At 43.2% G+C, this 23,696-nt stretch overlaps 4 protein-coding genes and 1 non-coding gene across 5 annotated transcripts; 3 read left to right on the top strand and 2 right to left on the bottom strand.

Moving 5' to 3' along the window:
• Nucleotides 1–28: 28 nt before the first annotated feature.
• LOC104450589 lies at nt 29–8,120 on the top strand. The gene is made up of 10 exons (XR_005546673.1): nt 29–380; nt 1,182–1,267; nt 1,381–1,475; nt 1,598–1,873; nt 1,968–2,443; nt 2,671–3,387; nt 3,474–3,704; nt 3,809–3,933; nt 5,305–5,753; nt 6,417–8,120. It is a non-coding gene; the product is annotated as an uncharacterized LOC104450589 (transcript).
• Nucleotides 8,121–11,099: 2,979 nt separating this feature from the next.
• On the top strand, nt 11,100–14,144 carry LOC104450582. The gene is made up of 5 exons (XM_039300590.1): nt 11,100–11,138; nt 11,695–11,720; nt 13,107–13,200; nt 13,518–13,598; nt 13,693–14,144. Exons 1-5 carry the CDS (start codon nt 11,100–11,102, stop codon nt 13,828–13,830), a joined length of 378 nt encoding a protein of 125 aa, XP_039156524.1. The 3' UTR covers nt 13,831–14,144.
• Nucleotides 14,145–14,611: 467 nt separating this feature from the next.
• Nucleotides 14,612–15,520, bottom strand: LOC104415836 (putative gamma-glutamylcyclotransferase At3g02910). The gene has a single exon (XM_010027216.2). It carries the CDS (start codon nt 15,384–15,386, stop codon nt 14,814–14,816), a length of 573 nt encoding a protein of 190 aa, XP_010025518.2. The 5' UTR covers nt 15,387–15,520; the 3' UTR covers nt 14,612–14,813.
• Nucleotides 15,521–16,310: 790 nt separating this feature from the next.
• Nucleotides 16,311–20,048, bottom strand: LOC104450572 (uncharacterized sugar kinase slr0537). Its single transcript, XM_010065179.3, has 5 exons — nt 19,365–20,048; nt 19,012–19,274; nt 18,771–18,888; nt 17,289–17,497; nt 16,311–16,895 (listed from the first exon to the last, which is right to left on the bottom strand). The coding sequence occupies exons 1-5, from the start codon at nt 19,617–19,619 to the stop codon at nt 16,442–16,444; spliced, it is 1,299 nt and encodes a 432-aa protein (XP_010063481.2). The 5' UTR covers nt 19,620–20,048; the 3' UTR covers nt 16,311–16,441.
• Nucleotides 20,049–20,216: 168 nt separating this feature from the next.
• LOC104450561 (hypothetical protein) lies at nt 20,217–21,169 on the top strand. Its single transcript, XM_010065168.3, has 2 exons — nt 20,217–20,445; nt 20,804–21,169. The coding sequence occupies exons 1-2, from the start codon at nt 20,273–20,275 to the stop codon at nt 20,925–20,927; spliced, it is 297 nt and encodes a 98-aa protein (XP_010063470.1). The 5' UTR covers nt 20,217–20,272; the 3' UTR covers nt 20,928–21,169.
• Nucleotides 21,170–23,696: the final 2,527 nt, after the last annotated feature.

Raw genomic sequence — 23,696 nt, 5'->3', positions numbered from 1 at the left:
CTAGTTCCGTGGAGATTAATATTTCAACTGAGGATTCCAAGCCAGTGGAAGGCCAAGATGATAATATATCCTGTGTTAGCAGTGGCAATGATCTAAACTCCAGGGCTAATAATGATGATTCCTATATAGACAGAAAAGTTGCTCCCTCTAGTTCAGTTTCAAGTGGCAATCTGTATCCAGAAGGAATGAGAGTATCAATTCAAGAAGATGGAAGTGAAAGAGATGATCAGGAAATTCCATTAGGAGATTTTAAATCTCTTAATGAAGATAACCAGGTTGAAAAGTTAACTGAATCACTTGAGACCCCTGACGTGCCAGACCCTTCACCACAAGTTCTGCCTGAGGATGAGAGTGAGGGATCGGATATCCTGGAGCAGGATGTAAGCAATGCCACTTCTTATCTTTTTAACCGTACATTTCAAGTACTAAGCTATTGAGATAATGTTTTCCGCTGTTTGAGTGATATCACTGGAACAAACTTTAAGCTGTTAAAATTATTTGTTCCTTGTTATGTCATGACATAAATTATATGACTAGCGGGACGTGAAAATTGTATAATTGGAATTTCAAATATTTAATGGACTTGTTATGACTATTGGGTGATAACTAATGTCTCGTGGACACAACTTCCATCCTTATAACTGGAATTGTGTCACTTTTGTTATTGCTGCCAAATGTGCAGCACTCCCCCTCTCTACCTTCTTTTTTTCCCCCTTTTTTGTGTATGTGGTTGAGAAGTCTGACTGGTTCTTTCTGGGTCCCCTGTGAGTAGCAAAGGGAGAACAAATATAGTTGGGTCATAACTTAGTTTCAAGTAAACTTGTCCTGTCAAATACAAGGAAACAGCTCTAATGTGATTTGGTGCATTTTCACACGGGAATTGGGAATTTCGTTGCTTAAGGTCATGACATGGTTTCTTGTTTCTTCTGTAGAACTTTGTAATCTAGATAGCATTTAAGAAGAGGACAATGTTTCTCTAAAAAGCACAGAGGATGATGATCATTTTTCATGGTTTTCTGCTTTCTTCATTCATTATTCTCAACTGATTTTTCTTCTATGTGGCACCTTACATTCTGTCTTTTCATATGAACTTGTTCATGTGTATACATATTTGAAATATAGTTCAATATTCTCATTTGGTGGAAAATGGCATCTTGTTCATTTTTCTCTCTCTGAAACAGGTCAAAGTTTGTGATATCTGTGGGGATGCAGGTCGGGAGGATCTACTCGCTATATGTAGTAGGTGTAGTGATGGTGCAGAACACACGTAAGTAGAAATTAGTCATTTATGAAGTTTTGGCAGGTCTTTGCTTGCTTGTTATGGATTATATGTCGCCCTTTAACAACACCAATTTATGAGATTGCTATTGCATCACTCAGCTATTGCATGCGAGAAATGCTTCAAAAGGTACCAGAAGGTGACTGGGTGTGTGAAGAATGCAAGTCAGCTGATGAGAATGAAAACCAGAAGCCAGGTAAGGAAATAGTAAATGATGAGATAATGAAGTTGACTGTCTGAAGTGCGAGCAACCCACATTGAGGCTTTGATCATATGAGTTGAAAGTTTCTCTTTTTTAAAATGGAATAACTGGTGTAGGTATTGAGGGGAAAACATTGTCTAGAGTCACTTCTGCTTCACAAGTCCCTGATAAAAGTTTCGTTGAAAATATCGAAGTCTCTCCAACGGTTATAGGACCAGGATCATCAAAGTTGTGTGGCTCCACTAGGAGAGTCACATCATCAAGGGATTCTTGCTTCAAGAATATTGATAAGGGAAAAGCGAAGCTAGCTCGTCAAATGTCATGTGTAAATTCTGTTCAAGACTTCCCAGAGGGTGCACGCTCCCCCCAGCCTTCCAATCTTCGATCCAAAGGTACTTTTTCATGAGAATGTTGGACACTCAAGGAAGTGCTTCTTCTGCATCAATCACGATACTCATCTCTGTACTTGTGGTTATCTTTTCCTAGGTACTTTATTGAAGTCCAATTCATTTAATGCCTTCATTGCAAAGCCAAAAGTAAAAGTGATTGACGAAGGAATGATTCAGAAGCACAAAAGCATAAGGGAGAATTCTTCCTTCATTTCAAAGGAAGGGCCTACCAAAATAATAGGCAAATCGATGTCATTCAAACACGCAAATCCAGGCCGTCCACTTGCTGTTGATGCCAAAGTTAAAATGCTTCCAACTAAACTCACCCATGTTCAGACTCCAAAAGGATCTAAGAATCTTAAAGAAGGGAGTGTGCTTGATAGGATGAGTTTACGTAAGTTAGACCGCACTTTTCAAGTCTAACAAGGGACAATTCTACTCCGTCTACACCTAATTCTGATCAGAAGCTTACATCTTGTGGGGAACCTTTGCAAGGCTCACCTCTGAGCAACAACCGAGATTCAAAGCTTGCACAGTCTGATGTTAAACCGGCTGTTTTGGTTAAATCTGCTGGTAAGGGGCTTAGAAATTGGTATTTTATAGTTTGGAGGAGAGAATTCACTGACAATTTCATTACTGTTGCATAGCTCTATCTTCTTTCTTTGTTGTGTAAGGTTGGTTTTGTCTTCAGCAACCTTACTTATTTCTTAAAATTGTCATGACTGACACTTGGTGAAGAAATTCTTGGTTAGTTGTTGTTGGATCTTCTTCCTCTGATGAAATATATAATTTTTCTGCAGAATACAAGTCAAATCAGCTTGATCAGAAAGAAGAACCCTTAACTAGTTCTTCTCGGACTGTCGAGAAACATTGTATTGAAGGCAATGGCCTTCGACATGATGGGTTGTCTCGCTCAAAGGGCTTGGCAAATCACACTGACAAAGCCCGGGATTGTTCTGTTAGTCGCTCAAAGCCGGCAGTTATAAGTGGTTCAAGAAGCATTTTCTGTCAAAATGTAAAGAAGTCGGTCATGATGCAGAGTCTTGCCCTGTTAGTAGCTTGCAGGTTGGAACAGATGTTTCAATGACCAGAAGTATGAAAGAAGAGACGTACAACAGTAGTAAGACTAAAACTCCGATAACATCTTCTATGCTGAAAAAGCCTGGAAGAAGAAACAAAGGACCTGAGAAATCTGAGGATTTGTCTGTGTCTAGCCCCACACACATGGATCCCCTATCATTTCCAGACGTCTCGAGGAAAGTTATGTCTGCTGATGGGCCATATGAAGGGCAGGCAGTTCGTCAGAGCTGTACATCTGATTCCCGCTTGCAGATGATTGGCAATAATGCAACACAGCTGACTGGACCACAAAAAGGAGCTACTTCCTTAAAAGGAGCGAACATAGATTTCACTAGGCACCCTGAGGGGAGTTCTTCAAGCCATTTACCTTGCGTTTCAGTTTTGCCGTCTGCTATTTGCAGGATATCAGCTATTCCGGAGCATGAGTGTATCTGGAGGTATGAAGCCTCAAACTTTATCAAATTTATTATCATCGTCTGAAGGTTAACCTGATGTTATTTTAAGTATTTATTTTATTTTACAGAGGGAGTTTGGAGGTGTGCAGAGGCAGTCAGCAGCTAGATTTTTGTGGTGGACTTCAAGCACATCTGTCTACTTTGGCTTCAACTAGGGTTCTTGACATGGTGAAGAAGTTTTCAGATAAACTTTCCTTGAGCGAAGTACCTAGAAGTTGTACATGGCCAACCCAGTTTTATGATAGTGGTGCTCAAGATGATAATATTGCTCTTTACTTTTTCGCGGAGGATCCCGAGAGGTATGTCACTGACTACTATTTTTCTGCTTATGAAATACGGACACAATGTGCATGTTTTGTTGTGACAGCAAGTTTTTCTTACTTGCTTATTGGTGACGACACAGTTATGAGAGGAGCTACAAAGGTCTTTTGGAGAAGATGATCAAGAGTGATTTAGCTTTGAAAGGAAATTTTGATGGCGTTGAACTACTGATTTTCCCATCCAACCAACTCCCAGAGAAATCCCAGCGTAAGAATCAATTGCTGTGTCTCCTATTTACTAATACTGAGAAAGTTCTAAGTTTACGTTTTCTACCTTTTGCCTGCACCAAAGTTTATATAGATAAAAAAAACTGCTATTTTCTGTTTCTTCTTCTGCTATTCAATGAAAGGGTTCCTCTCGTTTTCCTGATAGGCACTGTGAACTTTATCAGCCAGGTTTTCTGATTTTTACCTTTAAGGTTCCTGGCGGTAGCAGGGGGAGAGGCTGGTGTTAATTATAGTAGGGCCAGTGATTCTTGCTTTTGTGTCATGTCAAATTCAGCTCTAAATCAAACACGGCATGTTTCAAGCATTTATCAATCATGTTATATTCTTGAAACCCAAACACGACATCTTTTTTTTTTTTTTTGGTAAATGGGTTATGTGACAGGACATGATACATTAACACGTTGTTTATCGATCATGTTATATTCTTGAAACCCAAACGTGACAATTATTTTAAATGGGTTACATGACATGACATGATACTATTAACAAGTTTAAACTACTATATCTTATACAAATGTGTACATATGTAGTTAAACGTGTAGTGACATGTCTAAGTGTGTCTAAACATGTGTAAGATGTTGACCAGTTTAATTAAACGTGTCTAAGAATGTCGAGATGGGTAGAAAGGATCAATCCGTCAACGGCACATTCATTATCCGTGTAAAAACGGACTGACCCATTTGTGACCCGTAGACAATTAAGCTGAATTCTAACATGCTTAAATACATTGTCCATATGGTGCAAACGAGTTATGTCAAAAATTGCCATCTATACTCTATGGGATGAAGTTGCAAATAATCTTTATACATGCCACTACATTAAAGTAACGCATCTGGTTTAGTTATTGCCAACACCCATGACACCCGCAATTATTTGGGGGGTTGTGGGGGGAGGTAAAAGTAGGTGCTGGATCCTAGTACAAATAGAAAGGGTGGCCCGCCTCTTCCTAATTCACACCCTAATTCCTGAGAAAGCCATAGTCTTATTTCAGGTTCTTTGCATCAATTGTAAGAAACTTTGCCAGTTATGCTAGCAACTACTTTTAACAGATTCATTTTTCAAATAACCATCGAAATTTTAATCATTAGTCTGAAGTCATGGGAAACTATACAATATTGTCCAGAATGAGATAAATCGTGTAATCAACTGTGCTAGTCTTATCCGTGACTAGGCTAAGCATTGCACGTTCTTGAATGATCCCCTGGTAGTAGGGAAGGGCTTCATCATTACTGCTGTCGAAGTGGCATCTCTTGAATTTTTGTAGGTTGAGTAAGGATAGAAAATTTAAGCTTTCAGTAATATGTAATGTCCTTCATACAATGGAGAATAACAAAAGACTTCTTGTTGACAGGCTGGAACACGTTGTTTTATCTCTGGGGTGTTTTCCGGGGAAGAAATGTAATTGGTTCAGAGCAGCAATCTGGTTCTTCACTGAAGTCAAGTATATCCACTTCGAATGTGACACTTCCAGAGAAAGATATTCCTCCTTCTGTTGTACCGTCATCTAATAAGCTATCTCTTCCTAAATGTAATGGTGAGAATCTGCCTCCATGTGGTAAATATTGCGAACAGAGTTCTCCCTCTGGGAATCCTTCATTGGGCAGTTCTCAGATCACACCATCATCCATGGCCATGAATGGAAACTGTCATGCAAAAGACTCTTCAATTGATAAGATGCGTATATGTTTGAACGAAGTCTCAATTGAGGAAGACAGTGGACATGATTCCATTGATTTGCATGGCTCCTTTACAAGCAGTGACTGGTCAAAGCAGCAAAAGAAATGTCCTCAAACATCCCAGGCATGAATCTTTCTTAGAATGCTTTCTGTGCATTCCTTTTTTTTTTTTTTTTTTTTGTGTTGGGTGGGGCCCTCTATGTATGCTGCTTATGACTTGTCTAGGAGGTTTCTTATACTTAATAAGATGTTTTACCTGCAATACATGGTCAGTGTTTCCCATGAAGAGGTGAATTTGATATTAACTGAGACATCAATAGGGTAATTTACTAATGTTGTGCATTCATGAAGAAAATCGAAATCTTAATGGTCCTTTTGGTAGAGGGTTTGCACCTTTTGCCTTGAGTCCTTGCAATCCAAGAGATTCTGAGCCTTTGTCACAAGTAGCATATTTTTGTTAGTTTGCTTTGTATTCTGTAGAAAATTGTTACAGCATTATGTTCCTAGCTTTGTTTGGTTTATTGGTTTGCTTGATGTCATTGATGTGAAGTACCCAAATAGCACTCTTCTTGTTTCTGTTGTTCCATTGCATCAAATAGGTTATGTAGTTGTTAATTTCTAACACTGTTTCTGCAACTATGTAGAACCTGACACAGAGTGTGAAACTCGTGATATTCAATTTTTAAGTGTTTATGTTGCAGAAGTTGTGATTGTGATAGCGTTGACCGTTCTCTGGTGATCTTAAGTTTTTTCATGGTTCAAATGACATCTACAATACTTTCTGTAGAATGAAGTTTCTGGTTCAGATGCCATAGTGCCCATGGAGCTTCAGCCGTATGTAACAACTGGTGCCCATAGTAGTGCCGAAGATGATAAGATGTTGATGCAGTGTGCTACCTCTCCGGACAGAAAAGTTTCTTTGTCCCATTCTTTGCTTGGAGGAATCAGGAATAGCAGGAGCAAGAATTGCATGGCATGGGAAATGAAGTGAAGCTTGACAGAATCTTGAAGGAAGAAGACAGGCTCATGGATAGAGGTGCTGCAGTAGACGTAGAATCAACGACTTTCGATGTGCTCAAGCATTTGCAGCATGAACAGAAGCAAGGTGCTGCATTAGAGGTAGAATCGACGACTTTAGATGTGCTCAAGCATTTGCAGCGTGAAAAGAAGCGGCGACATTCAGATCTTGTTGAGACAGCCTTACAAACTTCTTTTGGCACTAATGAAAAAGTGGCATCGAAAGTTTCTTTGTCCCATTCTTTGCTTGGAGGAATCAGGAATAGCAGGGAGCAAGAATTGCATGGCACGGGAAATGAAGTGAAGCTTGACAGAATCTTGAAGGAAGAAGACAGGCTCATGGATAGAGGTGCTGCAGTAGACGTAGAATCGACGACTTTCGATGTGCTCAAGCATTTGCAGCATGAACAGAAGCAAGGTGCTGCATTAGAGGTAGAATCGACGACTTTAGATGTGCTCAAGCATTTGCAGCATGAAAAGAAGCGGCGACATTCAGATCTTGTTGAGACAGCCTTACAAACTTCGTTTGGCACTAATGAAAAAGTGGCATGGAATAATGTTAGTAGTGAAAATGTTAAAATAGAGCATGTGGATAAGAAGCAAAAGACTGATTGTAGGGAAATATATGAGGCTAGTAGGCCGATAGATGCAAATCTGGTAGATGGTTTTGCATCACAGAAAAGTGCGCAGGATTCCACTCTGGCAGTTGTGGAGAAGTTGCACAATAAAGTGTGTGATGAGCCGATCAATTTGGAAAACACGGGAACTGCTGAGAGGTTCTTCTTTCCTGTCCTTTCCAATCATGCAAAGGACCTAACCTCAGCGGAGAGCTCCATGCCTTGGAAAACACTGCCGTCATCGGTTCCAGCTCGATCTCATGATGGGGTCCCAAATCTTGACCTTGCTTTGGGAGCAAAAACAAAGTCATCAAACAAAGGACTTCTGCCCCTTTGGATTGGTGTGGCAGATAAAAGCGATAGTCATCCAGAGGCGGTGGCTGCCCAGGAAGAGGACCCTGTTTCTGGTTCTCTTTCCTTGTCTCTTTCTTTCCCTTTCCCAGACAGTGACAAAGGATTTAAACCTGTTCCTGATGCGGAGCAACTATTGCCTGAAAGCCGTCGTGTGAATACATCCTTGCTCCTTTTTGGGGACTTTTCAGAAAAATGACCTTTGGTCCTTGCACAAATGGTGTACATTTAGTTTTACCCAATGGATGTGCTGGGACTTCGTCCGTCCTCTGTTGGCTTTCTGAGGGGAAGGCCTATACCATTTGTTGATAACCCACATAGGATTCACCAATAGTCTTTTTCCAAATACTTGCTTCCTTTTCTTTTTTTCTCGAGTTTTTACATTATAGCCTCTCCGCTGTTTGAGTGCACAGGCACTGCTGTATGTATATAAGGAGTTGAAAGCCGAGACTTGAAGATACTGAGGAATTTTCGGGCTGTAAGTTGGTAATCTTAATTGTCCCTTACTTTCTTCTCTCTGATGCTATCCGGGCTCTGAAAGCCACAGACAACTTGGAAGTTATTGTTGATCTGGGAATGTCGATGGTGCGTACCAGTCGGTGAGCTTACTCGCCGGTCTCCGCTGGAAACTGTGTCTTCTCGTGGGGTTCACGGTGCTATTTGAGGGGCTTTGAACTTTTTCTGCCGCTTCAGCTATCTTCATAGAATGGAATGGAGTGTAGCTACTTGTAACAAAAAAGGAACGGGGAAGAAGAGGACTGGGATGGTAGGGTGACTTTGACGTTGTATATATGCATCTAACAAGTTCATAGGTGTTTGGAGGACTGGAACTCATTTACGTTTTTACATCAACATGTCCATGTCCATGAGCTTGCACATCTGCTAAATGTTGCTTTGCTGACGACGTACTTAGATCTTATCTAGTTGCCGCCGTCAGCATTTGCAGAGAAATCTTCATATCCGTCGCAGTATTACGTTCACCCTTTCGCGCTCCATCTGCCCACTTCTGTTGTCTCGTCCAACGCCAGCTCTCACCAGTCACCACCACATTCTCTCGCCCTCTCTCTCTCTCTCTCCCTCTCTCGTCATCCGCTACAGCAGAGTTTCGTTCTCTCTCCCACGGTGCATTAATGTACCCCTCCTTTCTTACTTCTTCTTGTGTCCCTTGCGGCTTTTGTGCCGACATCAATGCCCAAAGGGGCCTTCGGGATAGAGCTGCCATTACTAAGAAATATCTATACTCCGTAGGAGCGTTCATGTTATGTCGAACATTTCGATACTCTTTGACATTCTCTGATACTCGGTCAATAGGTGTTGGAAAATTCAACACCTGATCAATTCTCTTGATACTTTCTACAACATAAATTCGGAATTCTGACGCGTGATTGTGACATGACACATATGGGATCAATTTTTAAAATTTTCAATAAAGATCAAAAATGTAAATATGTAAACAAATAAAAAATAATAAGGGGGAAAAAAATCTCATCTACTCTTCTCTTCTAACTCTCACTTTCCATGACATACATTTTATCCTCATAGTTTATTTCTTTTTTCTTCTATTTCAATACGGTTTGACATGTAAGTCCAACATATGGATTACATTTTCTTCTTTCTTTCCTCCAAGTTTTATGGATGGTTAGAATGGAGTTGAATTTATCAAATTGAAATAATGAATAATATTAATAAATGATGGATTACTTCTTTTAGTGTAAATTCATCTTAGGCTCTTGATTTATTATTTATCTATTTGTGAAATTGAATAAAAAAATGAAAATTTGTCATATATAAAAAAAAATGCATATATAATGTATATCGGTGTCAGCTACTTAGGCTGTCGAAAGTAAAGTCAGTGTCTAAATGGGCTCCATCCCTTTTATAAAATGGGCTTGGCTTGATATGGGATGGGCTGGCCCTTGTTTTCCTTTACTTTTTAACCCCAAGATTGGGGTCGCAGGCCACGTCACCTACTTTTTGTACACTAGTTCGATTTGTCAATATGATCATATTAAAAAAAAAAAAAGTTCAAAGATTGGCCTACTTGCCCCAAATACTTTTAATCTCAATTTGAATTTGTTTTCAATGTTAATTTGTGAAACTCAACAGAACCCATCGCTCATGTTGTATAGTGAATACATACATATATATATATATAGCGAGAACGGCCACGGAGTAAAAAAAATGTCAGCGGTGATGCCAAGGAAATGGACAAGGGAATAAAATTTTTGTTAGGAGGAGAGTGAAGATCAATTTGGAATGTTGCCACGATCCGCTGGGAGGGACGGAAACCCCAAAGGGCTTCTCTTTTTTTGGCGGGGTTCTTGCATCGACATTATTCTCCCATCGATCGTTACTCACGTCCACCGGTCCACCCCAATGGCAATTTTCGTAAATGTAAGGATTAGGGAGGGTAATTCCCCCTCCCATTGACAACCAGATGCTCTTTCGATATTTCCGCTCCCTCCTATCCTCTCTCCCTCTCCTTCTCTCTCCTCTTCTTCTTCTTCTTCTTCTTCTTCTTCTGCTTCCTCTCTTCGATTCTCTCTCTCTCTGCGTCTTCTCGGCCTGTGTCGTGGGGATGGCGACCTGTTTCTCTCCACTATCGATCTCCCCCGGTAAGCCCTCCTCCTCCTCCTCCTCCTCCTCCTTCCCTTCTTTTGGTTTGTACAAATTCAATTCATCACCGATCGCACCGGGCCACCGAATCGTCCGCGATTCGTTCCCATCCTCGCTTCCCTACCCTCCCACCTGCCCCCTCTCTCTGTCGTAAATTTCTATTTCACCTTCTTTGTTACGCTTCCTTCTTCTTCTTCTTCTGCTAATATACGCGTTGCCAATGAAGAAGGATCCCGAGTTCCTTTTTCGCTCTCGCCACCCTTCGCTCCCTTTGCTATCTACCCGTGGTGTTCCTTGTTTCCATCCGAATTGCTTCCGGGTTCTCTCAGTCGAGTTCGTACTGAACCCTCCCGTGGGAAGCGAACGCTTATGTTACGTCCTGTGCGCATGAAGAATGATCCTAAAGCTGTCTGTACAATATCACGACTGCGATTGCCGCTTCTTTCCTTCTGCTTACTTACTTTGGGCCTTATCTGATCTAGCTGCCCTGCTTGAAACATGCTGGGAAGCGCTCATGAGAGCCCCCATGGATGGGGTGTTGCATGCAGAGCAATTTAGGAATACAAGCCATTCCACCGTTTACTTGGGAGTTAGATCCTCTTGACAAATGCCTTGGCTGATGACTCTAGATTCCTGCTGCCACAGGAGATAATTCTACTGCCTTTGGGTAGTGATTGGTGAGAGAATAACTCATTCAGGCAACTCGGGCAATTTATATGGGTTTAGCGTTCCTTAACAAGTATAGCCTGTAGGTCGGTGTTATTTGCAAAGTGAGCCCAATCTCGGCTGAAGTATGACCAAAAATCGCTGAACATCAGTCGGTAATCCCATTGAACATTAAAATGATGGTTTTTTAGGCTCGGATTCAGATGGTCGAGGGTGGAGGATCTATTAGGCTGTCAGAAATTGTAACTTGAATGAGATTTTGTTGAGAAAAGGATAGTTAATCTTTAGATGTCAGCTCAAATGCTTCATAAACAACAGCTGATTTTTCTAAAGCCTCAGGATTAAGAGTTGTGTACTGATTTCGTCAGCAATTGGTGTACAAGTCTTGCTAGGTTCGAGAATCCTCAATCCTATAGCTGCCTATGCTCTCTAAATCTTGATGAGAATGCTAGTCGTTTGGACATTGTTACATTGCCTGCTTGCTCGCTGGTCATAAGTGCAGATGTGATGTTGCTTCAGTTTCTATTGCTCTGCTTCTTAATTTAATTTTAGATTAGATTGAGCTTCTTTCTTTTTGTGCTTTTGTCAAATTACGTTTTCCGAGGATACCATAGTTATTGCTTCACCTCCTCATTAATTTAGTTCTTTTGTTCCTTTCATCTTATGCTATTACCTTAACCATGTTGAAGGCGGATCTCATCTGAAGGCTTGTGACCTTGGCTTTCTCAAGTCAACTTCATTGCGGACTGGACCGAGGCTGAATATTCAGAAGAAGTCAAATGAAATTGATGATAAGAGGCGCATTCAGTTCATGCTGAGTACCAGTACGTTATCTGAATCTTACTACAATGTGATGGGCACTTGAATGAGTTTTATGTGATTAATGTATAGAAATTATGTGACACGATGCATTTTTACCTCCTGATAGTGTTACTTACTGGGGTTGTCCTTTTTCTTTATATTGACATAGTCTTCAGATCCTGGGAATTGTCTGATTTTCGTGTGCTTAGATTGTCTATGACTTGTGCTTGCGACTTTTGTGCTCCTTCAGTGTCTTTCTTTTTATTGTCCATTCAATTATTCTAAGTCATCTGTTACTTTATTTGGCGGGTAAACATGTAAAGAATTCTATAAAATCCTTGTCCATGGTAACGTGCATTTGAAGGATGCTTAGTTCTTCCAATTACTTAGATAGTGTAGGGTATGGAATATCTCGAATACTTGTCATATTTTCAGTATTATTCAAATCAACAGGAGTTACATATTATAGGCATATAGTTTATTTCTGAAATTGCTGTGATTAGGTTAGGTAGTGGTTGGCAATGCTCTTCAATTGAACTTTGTTGTGTCCCCCTAAAAAGAAAGCTCTTGCTGAAAGTAGTCTGTGATTGTAAACGCTTTAGGGTTACTTTTCGTTCTATGGACATGTCTTGCAGATATATATATTGTGGGTCTTGTTAACGAGTGCCCCATTGCACTTGTTCACCATACTTAACAAAGTGTGATTTTCATTTTCAATGCACAAATTGTGCATAACACAATGTTGCAGGATGTTGCACAAATTTTGCAGGATATTGTACCTCATAATTGTCAGCTTATGAAGTTTGATATCCAATAACAGGTTCTGGTTTCTTACGTGATAGGGCCTCCTTTTTCTTAGCAAGTTACTAAAGGAGTCCCTGTCCTGAACATATTTGCTTTAAAGAAAGTGATGAAGGACAACATAATCTGAATAATTTATACTGTTCTATTCAGCCTCACTTTCAGTCTGGCTTTGCAACTCTTGGGTGGCACCCAAATTCCCTTATGCAGAAGTTAAGATAGGGATCACTATGACCTCTAATCCAGTGTTCAATATTATGACTCCCTCTAAGTTTGAAGTCTTCATGGACAGAATTCAGTTTTTACACTTGAGTGGCAAACGCCATTTTTGAGTTTATTCACATGTTTGTTTGATACTATTGAGTAGTTTTGTCAACTCTCTCTGACATTATCACAACCACGCCTCTTGTTGCAAAGTCATTTCAGAAGCCGTTGTTCTTTCTGTTTTATATCATAGTTCCTCTAATGATGCTTTGTGACCTTTCCTTTTCTTTTTTCTTTTTCTTTTTTTTGTTTCTTTTAACATCATAACTTTCTTTAATATTTTGTCCCAAGATTTCTAACCTATAGAGCTGATCTAGTATATACTAAAATTTTGTTGTGTGCAGCGATGGTGGTAGGGGTGGAGGCAGTGATTTTGTTGCCGGTTTTCTTCTGGGTGGTGCTATTTTCGGAACATTAGCTTACGTTTTTGCTCCGCAGGTAATTAGTTAGTACTTATCTGGCGCAGTAAGTAGTCTTCTTATTTATTCGGGGAGATGAGTTTGACAGCACTGTTGTGGTGCAAAATTTACCGAATTCTATGCAAGTTGTACTGTGATATTTGTACATAAGCACAAAAAGAGAAACACATGCAGATAACTTGGTTCTGGTTTGAGTTTCCTGATTTATAACATCAAAGTGAAGTTAAGGAACGTGGTGTATGTCGTCCATTTTAAGTATGAGAAAAAAGTGAGGGTCTGGAAAGGTGAGTTTGGACGGCAACTACTAATAGAGAGATTTTACCTCGTGTCTTTTAGATTAGAAGATCTCTGCTAAACGAAGATGAGTATGGGTTTCGGAGGGCCAAGAGGCCAATCTATTACGATGAAGGCTTGGAGGTAATTGTTCCAGGGTAACTCCTTATGGAATGTGTCTCCCTTGAGAGGGATAGGATACATTATCTGATTCTGAATGTCCTCTTCTTGCAAGCAGAAGACCAGGCAGACTCTGAATGCCAAGATCAGCCAACTCAATTCTGCCATTGACAATGTTTCTTCTCGTCTGAGGGGTGGAAATAATGCGCCTAATGTCCCAATCGAGACTGATCCAGAAGTAGAAGCTACCCTCTAGATGAATATGCCTCATCCGTCGACAAGCTTGGGAGATGCGCTCGATGCTTATTTTGGCTGACAAAAGCAGGGAAGCGGTGGTGGTGTTTCGGAAGTGTAGGCGTGCTCGGAAGGGAATGATAATCCTACTGATTTCTGTTAAACTCATTTGGGTTTTTGATTATACATTATGGTGAGCCGAAGAAGAAATATCTGATACAGCCAGCATTTTTGAGTTTGCAGCAGATGCGTTGGACCAATACTTGATATATGTTCTGTTGTCTTCACCTTGTGGGACTAAAGTTGAGTACAAAATACCATTTCTGCATTTCGACAGTGTGACGTGTCGCTCACTGTTGCTCTTGTGAGTAATTATGTATCGAGAATGTTACAAGTGGGCGAAAATGCCAATAGAGAATCAATCCCAAAATAGGAATCAAATGTTGTTCCGAGAAGAAAGCTCAGGCAGTTTCTAGAGGGAGGAGATGGAAAGGATAATGAAGACATCGCACGTTGGATAGCAACAAAGGGAATGAATTTGTGTGTGGTGGGGAAAGGACGTGAGATGGTGACGCATCATAGCCTGGGAAAAGAAAATACGCGAGGAGCAGGCGTGAAGCTTGATGTCATCATCCTCATTCCAAATATTATTATTATCATTGTTATAAGAAGACAAAGCACCAATTGGCAATTGGCAAATGAGGTCACGCCACATTATTAACTCGGTACCCCAAAAATAAGAAAATAAAAACGGGAGCGTAGAGCTGAGTCAGGCCGATACGATGCGATACGGGACGAGAGAGTGCCAAAAGAGACTCGTGCTATAATGTTTCTTTTTTTTTTTTTTTTTCGTCCCAACGAAATTGTAAAGGGCTCGTCCTCCACTGGGGAGAGTAAAAGAGTACAGAGGAGAGAGAGAGAGAGACACACACACACAAGTCACAGGAGGGAAGAGACAAAAAGAAAATAAAAATAAAAATAAACAAAAGGTGGCGGCCAATGCCATCAGGAGGAGGAGGAGGAGGAGAGGAAGCAGCGAATGTGGTGGAGGAAGGAGAGGTTGGGGGGCCTGTCCCCGCGCTTCACGTACCCGCGCGCCACCTCCGCCGTGTAGCTCCCGTGCCCCATCCTCCCGCACTTGTCCCACATCTCCATCGCGTAGCCGCCGTCCGCGTAGTACGCCTCCGCCCTCCTCGTCTTCCTCCTTTTCCTCCCCTCTTCTCCGTCCTCTTCCTCCTCCTCCTCCCCATCTACCAGCTCGACCACCTCGATGGGACGCCTCTGGTAGTGCCCGCGGGAGGTGCCCTCCAGCTCGTCCAGCAGGGAGAGGGCTCTCTCCGACGTAACCGAGTAGAGCTCCCCGGACACGAGGCGGCCGGAGCCCGGGAGGTCGAGGAGGAAGGGCACTCTGTAGGGCCCGCACACTAGGGGGTACTTGATGGAGGTGCGGCACCTCCCCAGGAAGGCGGCCTCCCCGGTGGCCATCAGCTCCTCCAGCACCCGGTGGTTGTGGAATCCCTTCTTGAGCGTGCCGTAGGTGAACACCACCGCCACCTCCTCCTTCGCCTCCGACCCCATCCCCTCCCCCCCCCACCCACCGGTGTGATTGATGATGGATCGGTCACTATACTTTTTGCTTCTTCGACGAGGAGGATGGTGATTTCGGCGATGGATTTGATGAATGATTGGGGAATGGATCGGAATGGAATGGAATGGAATGGAAGGGGGAGTAAATCTGCTTCGGTTTTTGGGGGGCGTTCTGCTGGGTTATAGATGCGAGGGTGGCTTTTTGGATGAGAATGCGAGGGGATCCCATCCTCGACTACTTATAGGGGACGACGACGCTCGCTCAGCTCCCTACTTTTCTTTCCCCTCTTTGGTATTATATGAACAAATGGCGAAATGTCTGCGGCCCATCCCCCCTCTTCCTCTTTTTCTACGGAATTCTCTAAATTGGACACAGTAGCGTGTCACCTCCGCTTCTTGTTTTTTTTCTTCTTTTTTCCCCCCTTTTCTTGTTTAACCGTCTTTTTTTTTTCTTGTCCTTTGGATGATATCGTAAGGCAATTTACGACATGCGTGTTTCCTTCATCACGACGACGCTTCCTAATGCTGCGTACAGTGCATCAGGAGCACCATAATCATCTGCGGTACCACCGTCTCTTTTACGTCTCACCCGTCACGTGGGGAATGGTATAGGAATATATATGTAACGTGTTGGTGGTACATTTGATGAACCCAGTATTTTTTCCTCTCTCTTTCGGCTATCGGCAGTCGTCCGCTCAACAAGTTCATCGAAGTCATAAAAGCAGCACGTGTCCCGAAGAAGACGAGAAGAAACCATCCTAGAAGATCAACGGAACGTGCGTGTACTCGGAATAAGCGTTTGCTTTTACCATACGGCGCCTGGTCTAACAAATCCACTCCTCGCAGCAATGGGCCCCAGAGTCACCTTCCCCGCCCAGTTCTATGGAACGCCCGGACGGTCGTAACTCCCGGCCGAACACGAAAAAAAACTCCACTTATATATAAATCAAAAGAATGTCCTAATCCACTTGAATACATTGCTATCCACAATGACAGATCCCATTGAAATTGGGAAAGATCATCAATTAAACGGGCTGAGCACCAGGCTACAAGCTCGACACATGATCAGAAGCAACATCTGACAGGATCCCAGAATTCTCGACGTTAAATGCAAAAGACTCTGCCAGCTCAGCAGCATCTTGGACCCTAAGCCGGGTGCCCTGTTGCCCGACGACCGTGGATGCAACCCTTGCAGCTAAGGCGCCAACGCCTTTCAGATCAGATGCACCCCGCAAAATCCCATACAAAACGCCCGAGGCATATGCGTCCCCAGCTCCGCAAGTATCCACTGGGATGCATGGCGAAGGAGGGATATAGATTGCTTCTCCCTTCACACCGAAATAAGACCCCCGTGGGCCATCTGTAACCGAGACTAATGGGACGAAATGGCTCAGGTACCTCGTAGCCGAGACAGGACTTTCCTTCGAGGAAAAGTGACAAAAAGCTCGAGCTTCTTCACTATTTGCAAACACGATATCTGCATACTCTCCAACAACTTCCCTGCAAGATGTCCACATCTATATCAGGCACCAAGGATCGAATGTGCTAAACAAAGAGACCATTTTGCCAGTCTAACCTAATCTACCGCAACCACTGATGATTAATTTTCATATACAACGCTAATTAATTGGCAACAAGCTCAAAATTAGGGGGAAAAATAGTTGCTTCAACAATTCCCTGGTCATTAGTTTTCGAAAAGAAAAGTTCCTCTAACAACCTCAAGAGACATGGGCAACTGTCTCTGTGGAAAACCCAAATGACAACTAGAAGGACGAGCAATTACAAACAGCTTCCGTGGGTACACTCTTCAAACATGGGATGCCAGATTTATCCATGTCCAAGAGAAACATTTCGGGATAGCAAATTGGAGGTCAAAAAAGAAAGTGAACTTACCAGAAATCATCATAGTGATTCTCGATGCACGATACATCGGAGGCAGTTATGGCAACTAAAGCACCACCCCTGCGTGCTTCTTCACATGCTTTTACTATGGTTTTGATGGTATCAGGAAATTCAAATAAATAACCTTCAACAATGAAGACATCTGTTTTGGAAACCATGCCAGCCAAAGATGAATCATAGTTAACCGAGGATGATGTGCCCTGACCACATAAAAAGAAAGGCAGTAGTAAAGGAGTGATTTACCATCAGTAGCTCACAAATGAGATCCAAATCCAGGAAATAGCTCTAAACAGTATATGTTACATTATGCAGGATAAATAAGACCACTTCACGAGGCCTTTCCGGAGCTCATACGAGTTAGATTTCTGCCAGCTGAAAACCTAAACTCAAAAATCCATCTTCTGATGATTCAACAGCAAAAGGAAATGACCTTGCACAAAAAGATTAGCACTACACTTAGGATGCTCATGGTCTCACCCAGTGCCCACAATCTTCAGAACAACAAACAGGCTATTCCCTTATGCCTTAGTTACAAGTCATCTCAAAAACAGAATCATTCTTCTCGAAGCAGTGCTGCATAGTAGGTTATGCCTCATCTTAATAGATCTTACCACTAACACTCGATCCATCAGATATTTTGGTACTTTGCCTATGTTTCCTGCACAACACTAAATTTTTTTTCCATGTGTAAGCCAAATATCGTTTTGCACTTTAACTTTTCTATCTTGTTTCACTGAACAATGAGAAGAAGCCTGCCCCTGATTACTCTCAGTAAAAGTGACCTCTATGAACTCAGCATCTGCTTTGTTAGAAGCGGCTAAAGTTAAATGTTAAAAATTAGGTCTGCCCATTTTCCTTTTCACCCATGCCGCTTGAGAACAACAGCTCTTGGCTTCTGTCTACCTCCACCAAGCAAAAGATGAGATAGTGTTTGACTAAATTGGATGATAAGGCTTGGCTCATTGGAGGAAAGAGAATGGAAGTAGGAAAGAATATGTTATCAGGAGAATTACCACAAAATGAAAAAAAATCACAGATTTAAGTACTTAGGTAGTTGTATGCATCTTTTAAGCAGCCTTCAGTTTTCCCCTTTTAAATGGATTTTCATTGTTGAATTAGGGACAGAGTGGGACCAGAGATGAAGATAATATCAGCAAAAAATTATGGACACAGAGCACAAATCCTCCGGCAAAAGCAAATTAAAAAATAAATAATAAAAAATTAGATTTTGCAATCAATCAACATCTCTGACTGACGTCTCCAAGTTTAGGCCAAAAACTCCAAGCCGTTGAACCGCTCCATCAGAGACGTAGGGACTTTTTGGCCGGCCGGCCAAAAATGCAAAACTAGAGGTTGCATTCTATTGGAGAAGCATCAATCATCAAATTGCGCAAATGCATCAGCTAGAGTCGCGACAGCAATCATATTATTCTTAGAAGTCGTCGATGGAGAGCCACTAGAATCATGTCTTACTTGATATGCAAGCATAGTACGCTGCGCATCGGGAGTTGTGAGAACGATCACCGTGCCTGTTGTCCCATCATTTACAGGCGCAGACAGAAAGTTAACATTTGCACGACGCAATTTTGCCCTGTTAACGAATGAAAAGGGAGGTCCAAATTAATAGGGAATTCGATTGAAGCCGCTCCGCGAGTAAAGAAAGGCGAGAAGGGATGTGTAGGTTTGAAATTGGAAAGAGATGAGGGGGCCAGACCTGTAAAATCCACCCAGAGGGTCGCTGCCCACGCTCCCAGCCATAGCAATGTTCAGGGGAGGACCTCCAAAGGGCCGAGTGCAGAGCCTCGAGAGGGCGACCAAGCTGTTGGAGAGAGAGCCACCGGCGGCAGCTTTGTAACTGCAGCCATCCATGGCGCGCAACACCCGGCCCCGCTCCTCGTGGTTGACCAGCTTTCGGGTACCCTTTAGCAGTCCTAACCTCTCTAAGAAAGCGTCATCAACCATTCCCGAAAAATCCACCTGAGGACGCAATAGAGGAAGCACAACATAAGCAGACACGAGAGGGGGGAAGTAAAAGTAGGGGGTGGGAAGCAGAGAGGGGGAACGAACCATGGCTTGGCCAAGGCCGAGGACGTCCAATTTGTCGGGCACGGCAGAGGAGGGAGAGGTGCTGTTGCTGCTGCCGTCCCTGACATGGAAAGCCAAGTCTCCTTCGTCTTCATCGTCGTCGTCGTCTTCATCTCCGTCGGCGTCTGCAGCAGGGGAATCCGGGGGGCGTTCCCGGTCGGCCCGAAAGCAAAAGCAGGCCGAGGAGGAGGAGGAGGAAACCCCAGGGGGAGGAGGGGGCGTCGTAAAAGCGGACATGAGAGAAAGCTGAAGAGGTGGGACGGGAACAGAGCGAAGGGAGGGGAGGGGAGGGGGGCGAAGGTATGAGGAAGAAGAAGAGAGAAGGAGAGAGGAGATAGGGGGAACGAACGGAGGGGAGAAGGAGAGAGGAGAGAGAGATGCTTCAGCGTCGCGGCGGGCATCATCGTAAATAATAATAAATTACAACAAATCCCGAAACGAACAGGAGGGAGGGAGGGAGGGAGGGAGGGAGGAAATTTCAGGGAGAAGACGGGGATGGAGAAGCAACCCTCTCCATCCACACCACCCAAAACCACAACCTCTCTCTCTCTCTCTCTCTCTGCGCTTCTCTCTCTCTCCTTCTCCCTGCGCTTCTCTCTGGTTCTGGTTCTGGTTCTGGTTCTGGGTGTGGATAGAATTTTAGAATTAGGGTGGGTCGGGGAGGAAGGAGGGCGGCGGCGAACGCCAGATAAAATTCCCAGGAATTTTCAGTTGAGACGAGACATAATGTGGGCTTTTTTGATGGGGTCGGCCCATAAACTACATGGAGTGTTGAAATGAAACAACCCCCGGGGCCCAATCTCCATGAATATGCTCCTCCAAGTCCATCTTGTACCCAACACTCGATCATCATCATCATCATCATCATCGTCATCATCGTCTGGGCATCGATGGCGGAGCTTGGGACGCAGGAGACGCCGAGGAGAGAGGGAGGCGAAGAGGAGGAGAAGCCCAAGACGTGCAAGCGGTGCAAGCGTAGCTACCCCCCTTCCTCCAACCATCCCTCCGCCTGCCGCTTTCACCCTTCCTTCTTCGTCTCCCGTCGCCACGACGACCAACGCAGGTCCTCCCTCCCTTCTGCTTCTTTCCCCTTTTTGGTCCTCCGCTCCCGCTAGGGTTCCCGCGCGATTGTCGCCTTTTGTCATTTCTCTTTATCTGAAACTTGGGCGGTGACTATGTATCACTATCAAATTATCAATAGGTAGCATTCGGGCATAAATTCATATATGTGCGTGACTCCATGATCTCAATTGATTTGATTCGACTGATCTCGAGATTCCTCCTTCATTATCTCTCGTCGTTCCATCCCATTTTCCGCTCTTATAGCTGAACCCCGTGAGTGATTTCAGTACGAACGAACGATAGTTGCTCCGAGCTGGGAGGGTTTAATAGTTTCTGCATCCTCTGCTCTGCTCTTGAAGGTACTATGAGTTGGGACCTGATGATCCCCCTTATGCCGCCAAGTTCTACGACTGCTGCGGCGCTGAGGACCCCGAAGCTCCTGGCTGCACAACTAGCACCCATGTCTCTTATGACGATGATTAGGAGACGACGGCCGATTATATGCGGGCGTGGACGGAGGATTTCCCTAAGCATTGCCGGACGCTATGTATCTCCATCCCCACTTCGTGTTCTGTTCGCACGCCATTGAAGGAATTCTTAGATGCCTGAATTTCCTCCATATCCGTGTGTACATTCGACATCTACTGAGCTGTAGAGGCCAAAGAAAGTGTCTTAACTGTGCTTCTTTTGAATTTCAAAGAATCTCCCTTCCTCTTTCACACGCCCATACACCCATATTAACTCTGCAATGGTGGTGTCTAGCATCAATTTTGAATTTCCTTGCCGGGAAAATCGGTGGTTTGGGGTGGCTTATATTCGTAATGGCAGTTTCGTTGCCTATTCCACTCTGAGTAAAGCCCCATCGAGTGGCTCGGGTTGTGGGGAGACCAGGGTGGCTGAAGACATGCAATCACCGCATGTCATCTCCCCATGCTCTAATCTGATGGCGTCGACAAGTGGAACATAATGTTTCCATCTGCTCTGTGCATGCTTGGGCAGCACGTCCACGTCTATGCAGTGGCTGCAAGAGTGTCCTTCGATGAAAGGCTGTGGGGGAATGCACTTGAGGGAGTAAAAGGACCCACGTCATCAAGTGAGCATCCAAACTGAGTGTCATCTGGGAGAGACGGGGCAAGGGTCTCACGGGAGGGTTAAAGTTGGTCGATGGTCAAATGAGGCTTCTCAAATTTTCGACTGTTTTTGAATCCCTTTTTAGTTGATTTCGGTGTGAACTTGTGAGGCAAACATTTGAGGACACGGATATCTGTTGGACCTTTTTGTACCGTGTCTGGCTGATAAATTTTTTTATAGGTCCACCTGGCGGAACTGGCTAGAGTGAGATTATTCACGCCTTTCCTTTTACTTCTTTTGTGGTGTTTGGCTCCGCGCTCATATGCAGGTTAAGTTCGCCTACATTTTAAATGGCGGGGATCTTCGCCTAAACTATCTATCATATATTATCAAATATTTGGGTCACCAAAGGTCGTGAAATTAGCGTCAGAAGTGGTTGGTGGGGTGGAGAGATCCGACGAATCGATGACTGTATGTAGGGTCTACGTTGGATTGTGCAAGAGGGTCAATTCTTAGTACTGTTGCTTGACGAAGAAATGGCGGCAACTACAAGATGGTCCCTTACCTTTTGCTTTTATAAATTGATAGCGATTATTGGGGTGTTGGGTAAGCCGAATTTGCTCTAATTCGTTCTGGTGCTAGCTGCCTCTTATTTAAAGCTAACTGTTGTCATGCCTTCGGGCTTTACTTGCTTGATGTTAAACCTTCACTTGTGCTGACGGAGGCTTCGGATCAAAGTAAACATGTAAGTTGGGTGGAAATGAAGGGTGTGGGTTGCGTGTTTGTTTGCCTTTTAAACAAGGCATTGGATCTATAGCTGCATCTTCCCCTGTCCGCGAACCCCACAATGGTTTATAGAATGGACTGATGATGATTGCACCTCGACGTGATTGATTGCCACGAATTCTCCACATGGTTTCCGTTGTAGCGAGTCAAGTCTGTGGATAAGGTAATACACGACCCCATCTATCTGCAAAACTTCGCCTTCCCGTGAATTTGGGGGGTGCAGTGGGGCGATTAAAATACAAAATTGTACGTGAGACAGAAAGAGGGAGCGCATTGAAATCGGGGTTGTAGTTTTCTAGTGTGGAGGTTGGGCACATGGACCTGAACGGGACAGCTCGGACCAGATTTGTCAACCGCTATTTCACATTAAAATATCAGCTATGTTTATAATTGCACGTTGCCATCCTTCTTCTTCTTGTTTTGTACCTGTCTGTCATGTCAGAAGACTGATCCCAGTGCGGTGCAGCGGATGTCGAAAAACAAAAGGAATATCTAATTACCAACTGTAAAAGTTATAGCTCTTGAATAATGTAAATAGTAATGTACGAAATTCAATTTTTTACACATTTTTAGGAGGAGGACGGATGTTGTACGAAGCATTTGGTGGACGGCTTCTCCCTTAAAGCAAGATGGAAAACGTTCCTGTCGAAGACTTCCTAGCAAAGGAATTTCGATAAAATGGTGGTACGTTGGTGTTGTAGATTTTTGTAAAGTGAGAACTTTGGTGGGTAATTATGCAAAAAGACAACTTCGAAGGTCAGAAAGTGATGAATTTATTTAGGCAAGGACCGTAGCTATGTCACGGGTCATATTTTCCTAGAGGAAATTCCCCTCCAATTATATCTATAATTCTTCGATGTTTTAATTTGTGAGCATATGACTGATATCTATAACTGATGATTTGGTAATTAGAGTTATCTTAAAATTCTCTAGGTCCGAAATATTGCATCAAAGTTTCTAATGGTGGAGGAGGAGTTAAAAAGACCGCCACTTGAAGAGCGTCAATTTTTCTCTTCTCTACCATCATTTTATTCTGCGTGTATTTTTCCCCACCGAGTTAGTCAAATGATAGAAAGAAAGAAAGAAGCAGGTGGAAGATTGTGGGGGGGCAATTGTGGCTATCTCCGTAAGAAAAACTCTTGGGTAGGTTTAATGTATAAGCCACACCATTTTGTCCTAGAAATAAGGACGGTGAGTAAAAAGGAGCCGTCTCATTTTGAATCGGAAAGAAAAGAGGAAGAGGAGCAAAAAAGGAAGGAAAGGGGGCGAGAAAATCATGGGGAGGGGGAACCCGGCATGACTCTTGTCTGCTTTTTGCAGAAAAGAAGTGGATAGAGGGGGCGCCCTCTCTCTCTCTTTTTGAGCTCTCGTCCATGAGGAACAGAGCCACTGGCC

This window comes from Eucalyptus grandis, chromosome 1 (assembly GCF_016545825.1).
Source record: "Eucalyptus grandis isolate ANBG69807.140 chromosome 1, ASM1654582v1, whole genome shotgun sequence".
Classification (NCBI taxonomy): Eukaryota; Viridiplantae; Streptophyta; class Magnoliopsida; order Myrtales; family Myrtaceae; genus Eucalyptus; species Eucalyptus grandis.
The sequence above is the reverse complement of the archived record's forward strand: the minus strand, read 5'-3'. Positions and strand labels throughout refer to the sequence as shown.

Coding starts and splice junctions, on each gene's coding strand:
- LOC104450582 (XM_039300590.1), top strand. CDS start 11,100: ATGGTCGAGGGTGGAGGATCTATTAGGCTGTCAGAAATT. Junction 11,721..13,106: donor TCAGTTCATGCTGAGTACCA/GTACGTTATCTG, acceptor TGTTGTGTGCAG/CGATGGTGGTAGGGGTGGAG. Junction 13,201..13,517: donor CTTACGTTTTTGCTCCGCAG/GTAATTAGTTAG, acceptor CGTGTCTTTTAG/ATTAGAAGATCTCTGCTAAA.
- LOC104415836 (XM_010027216.2), bottom strand. CDS start 15,386: ATGGGGTCGGAGGCGAAGGAGGAGGTGGCGGTGGTGTTCACCTACGGC.
- LOC104450572 (XM_010065179.3), bottom strand. CDS start 19,619: ATGTCCGCTTTTACGACGCCCCCTCCTCCCCCTGGGGTTTCCTCCTCC. Junction 17,498..18,770: donor GTACTATGCTTGCATATCAA/GTAAGACATGAT, acceptor TTATGTGGTCAG/GGCACATCATCCTCGGTTAA. Junction 16,896..17,288: donor AATCACTATGATGATTTCTG/GTAAGTTCACTT, acceptor GACATCTTGCAG/GGAAGTTGTTGGAGAGTATG.
- LOC104450561 (XM_010065168.3), top strand. CDS start 20,273: ATGGCGGAGCTTGGGACGCAGGAGACGCCGAGGAGAGAGGGAGGCGAA. Junction 20,446..20,803: donor CGCCACGACGACCAACGCAG/GTCCTCCCTCCC, acceptor CTGCTCTTGAAG/GTACTATGAGTTGGGACCTG.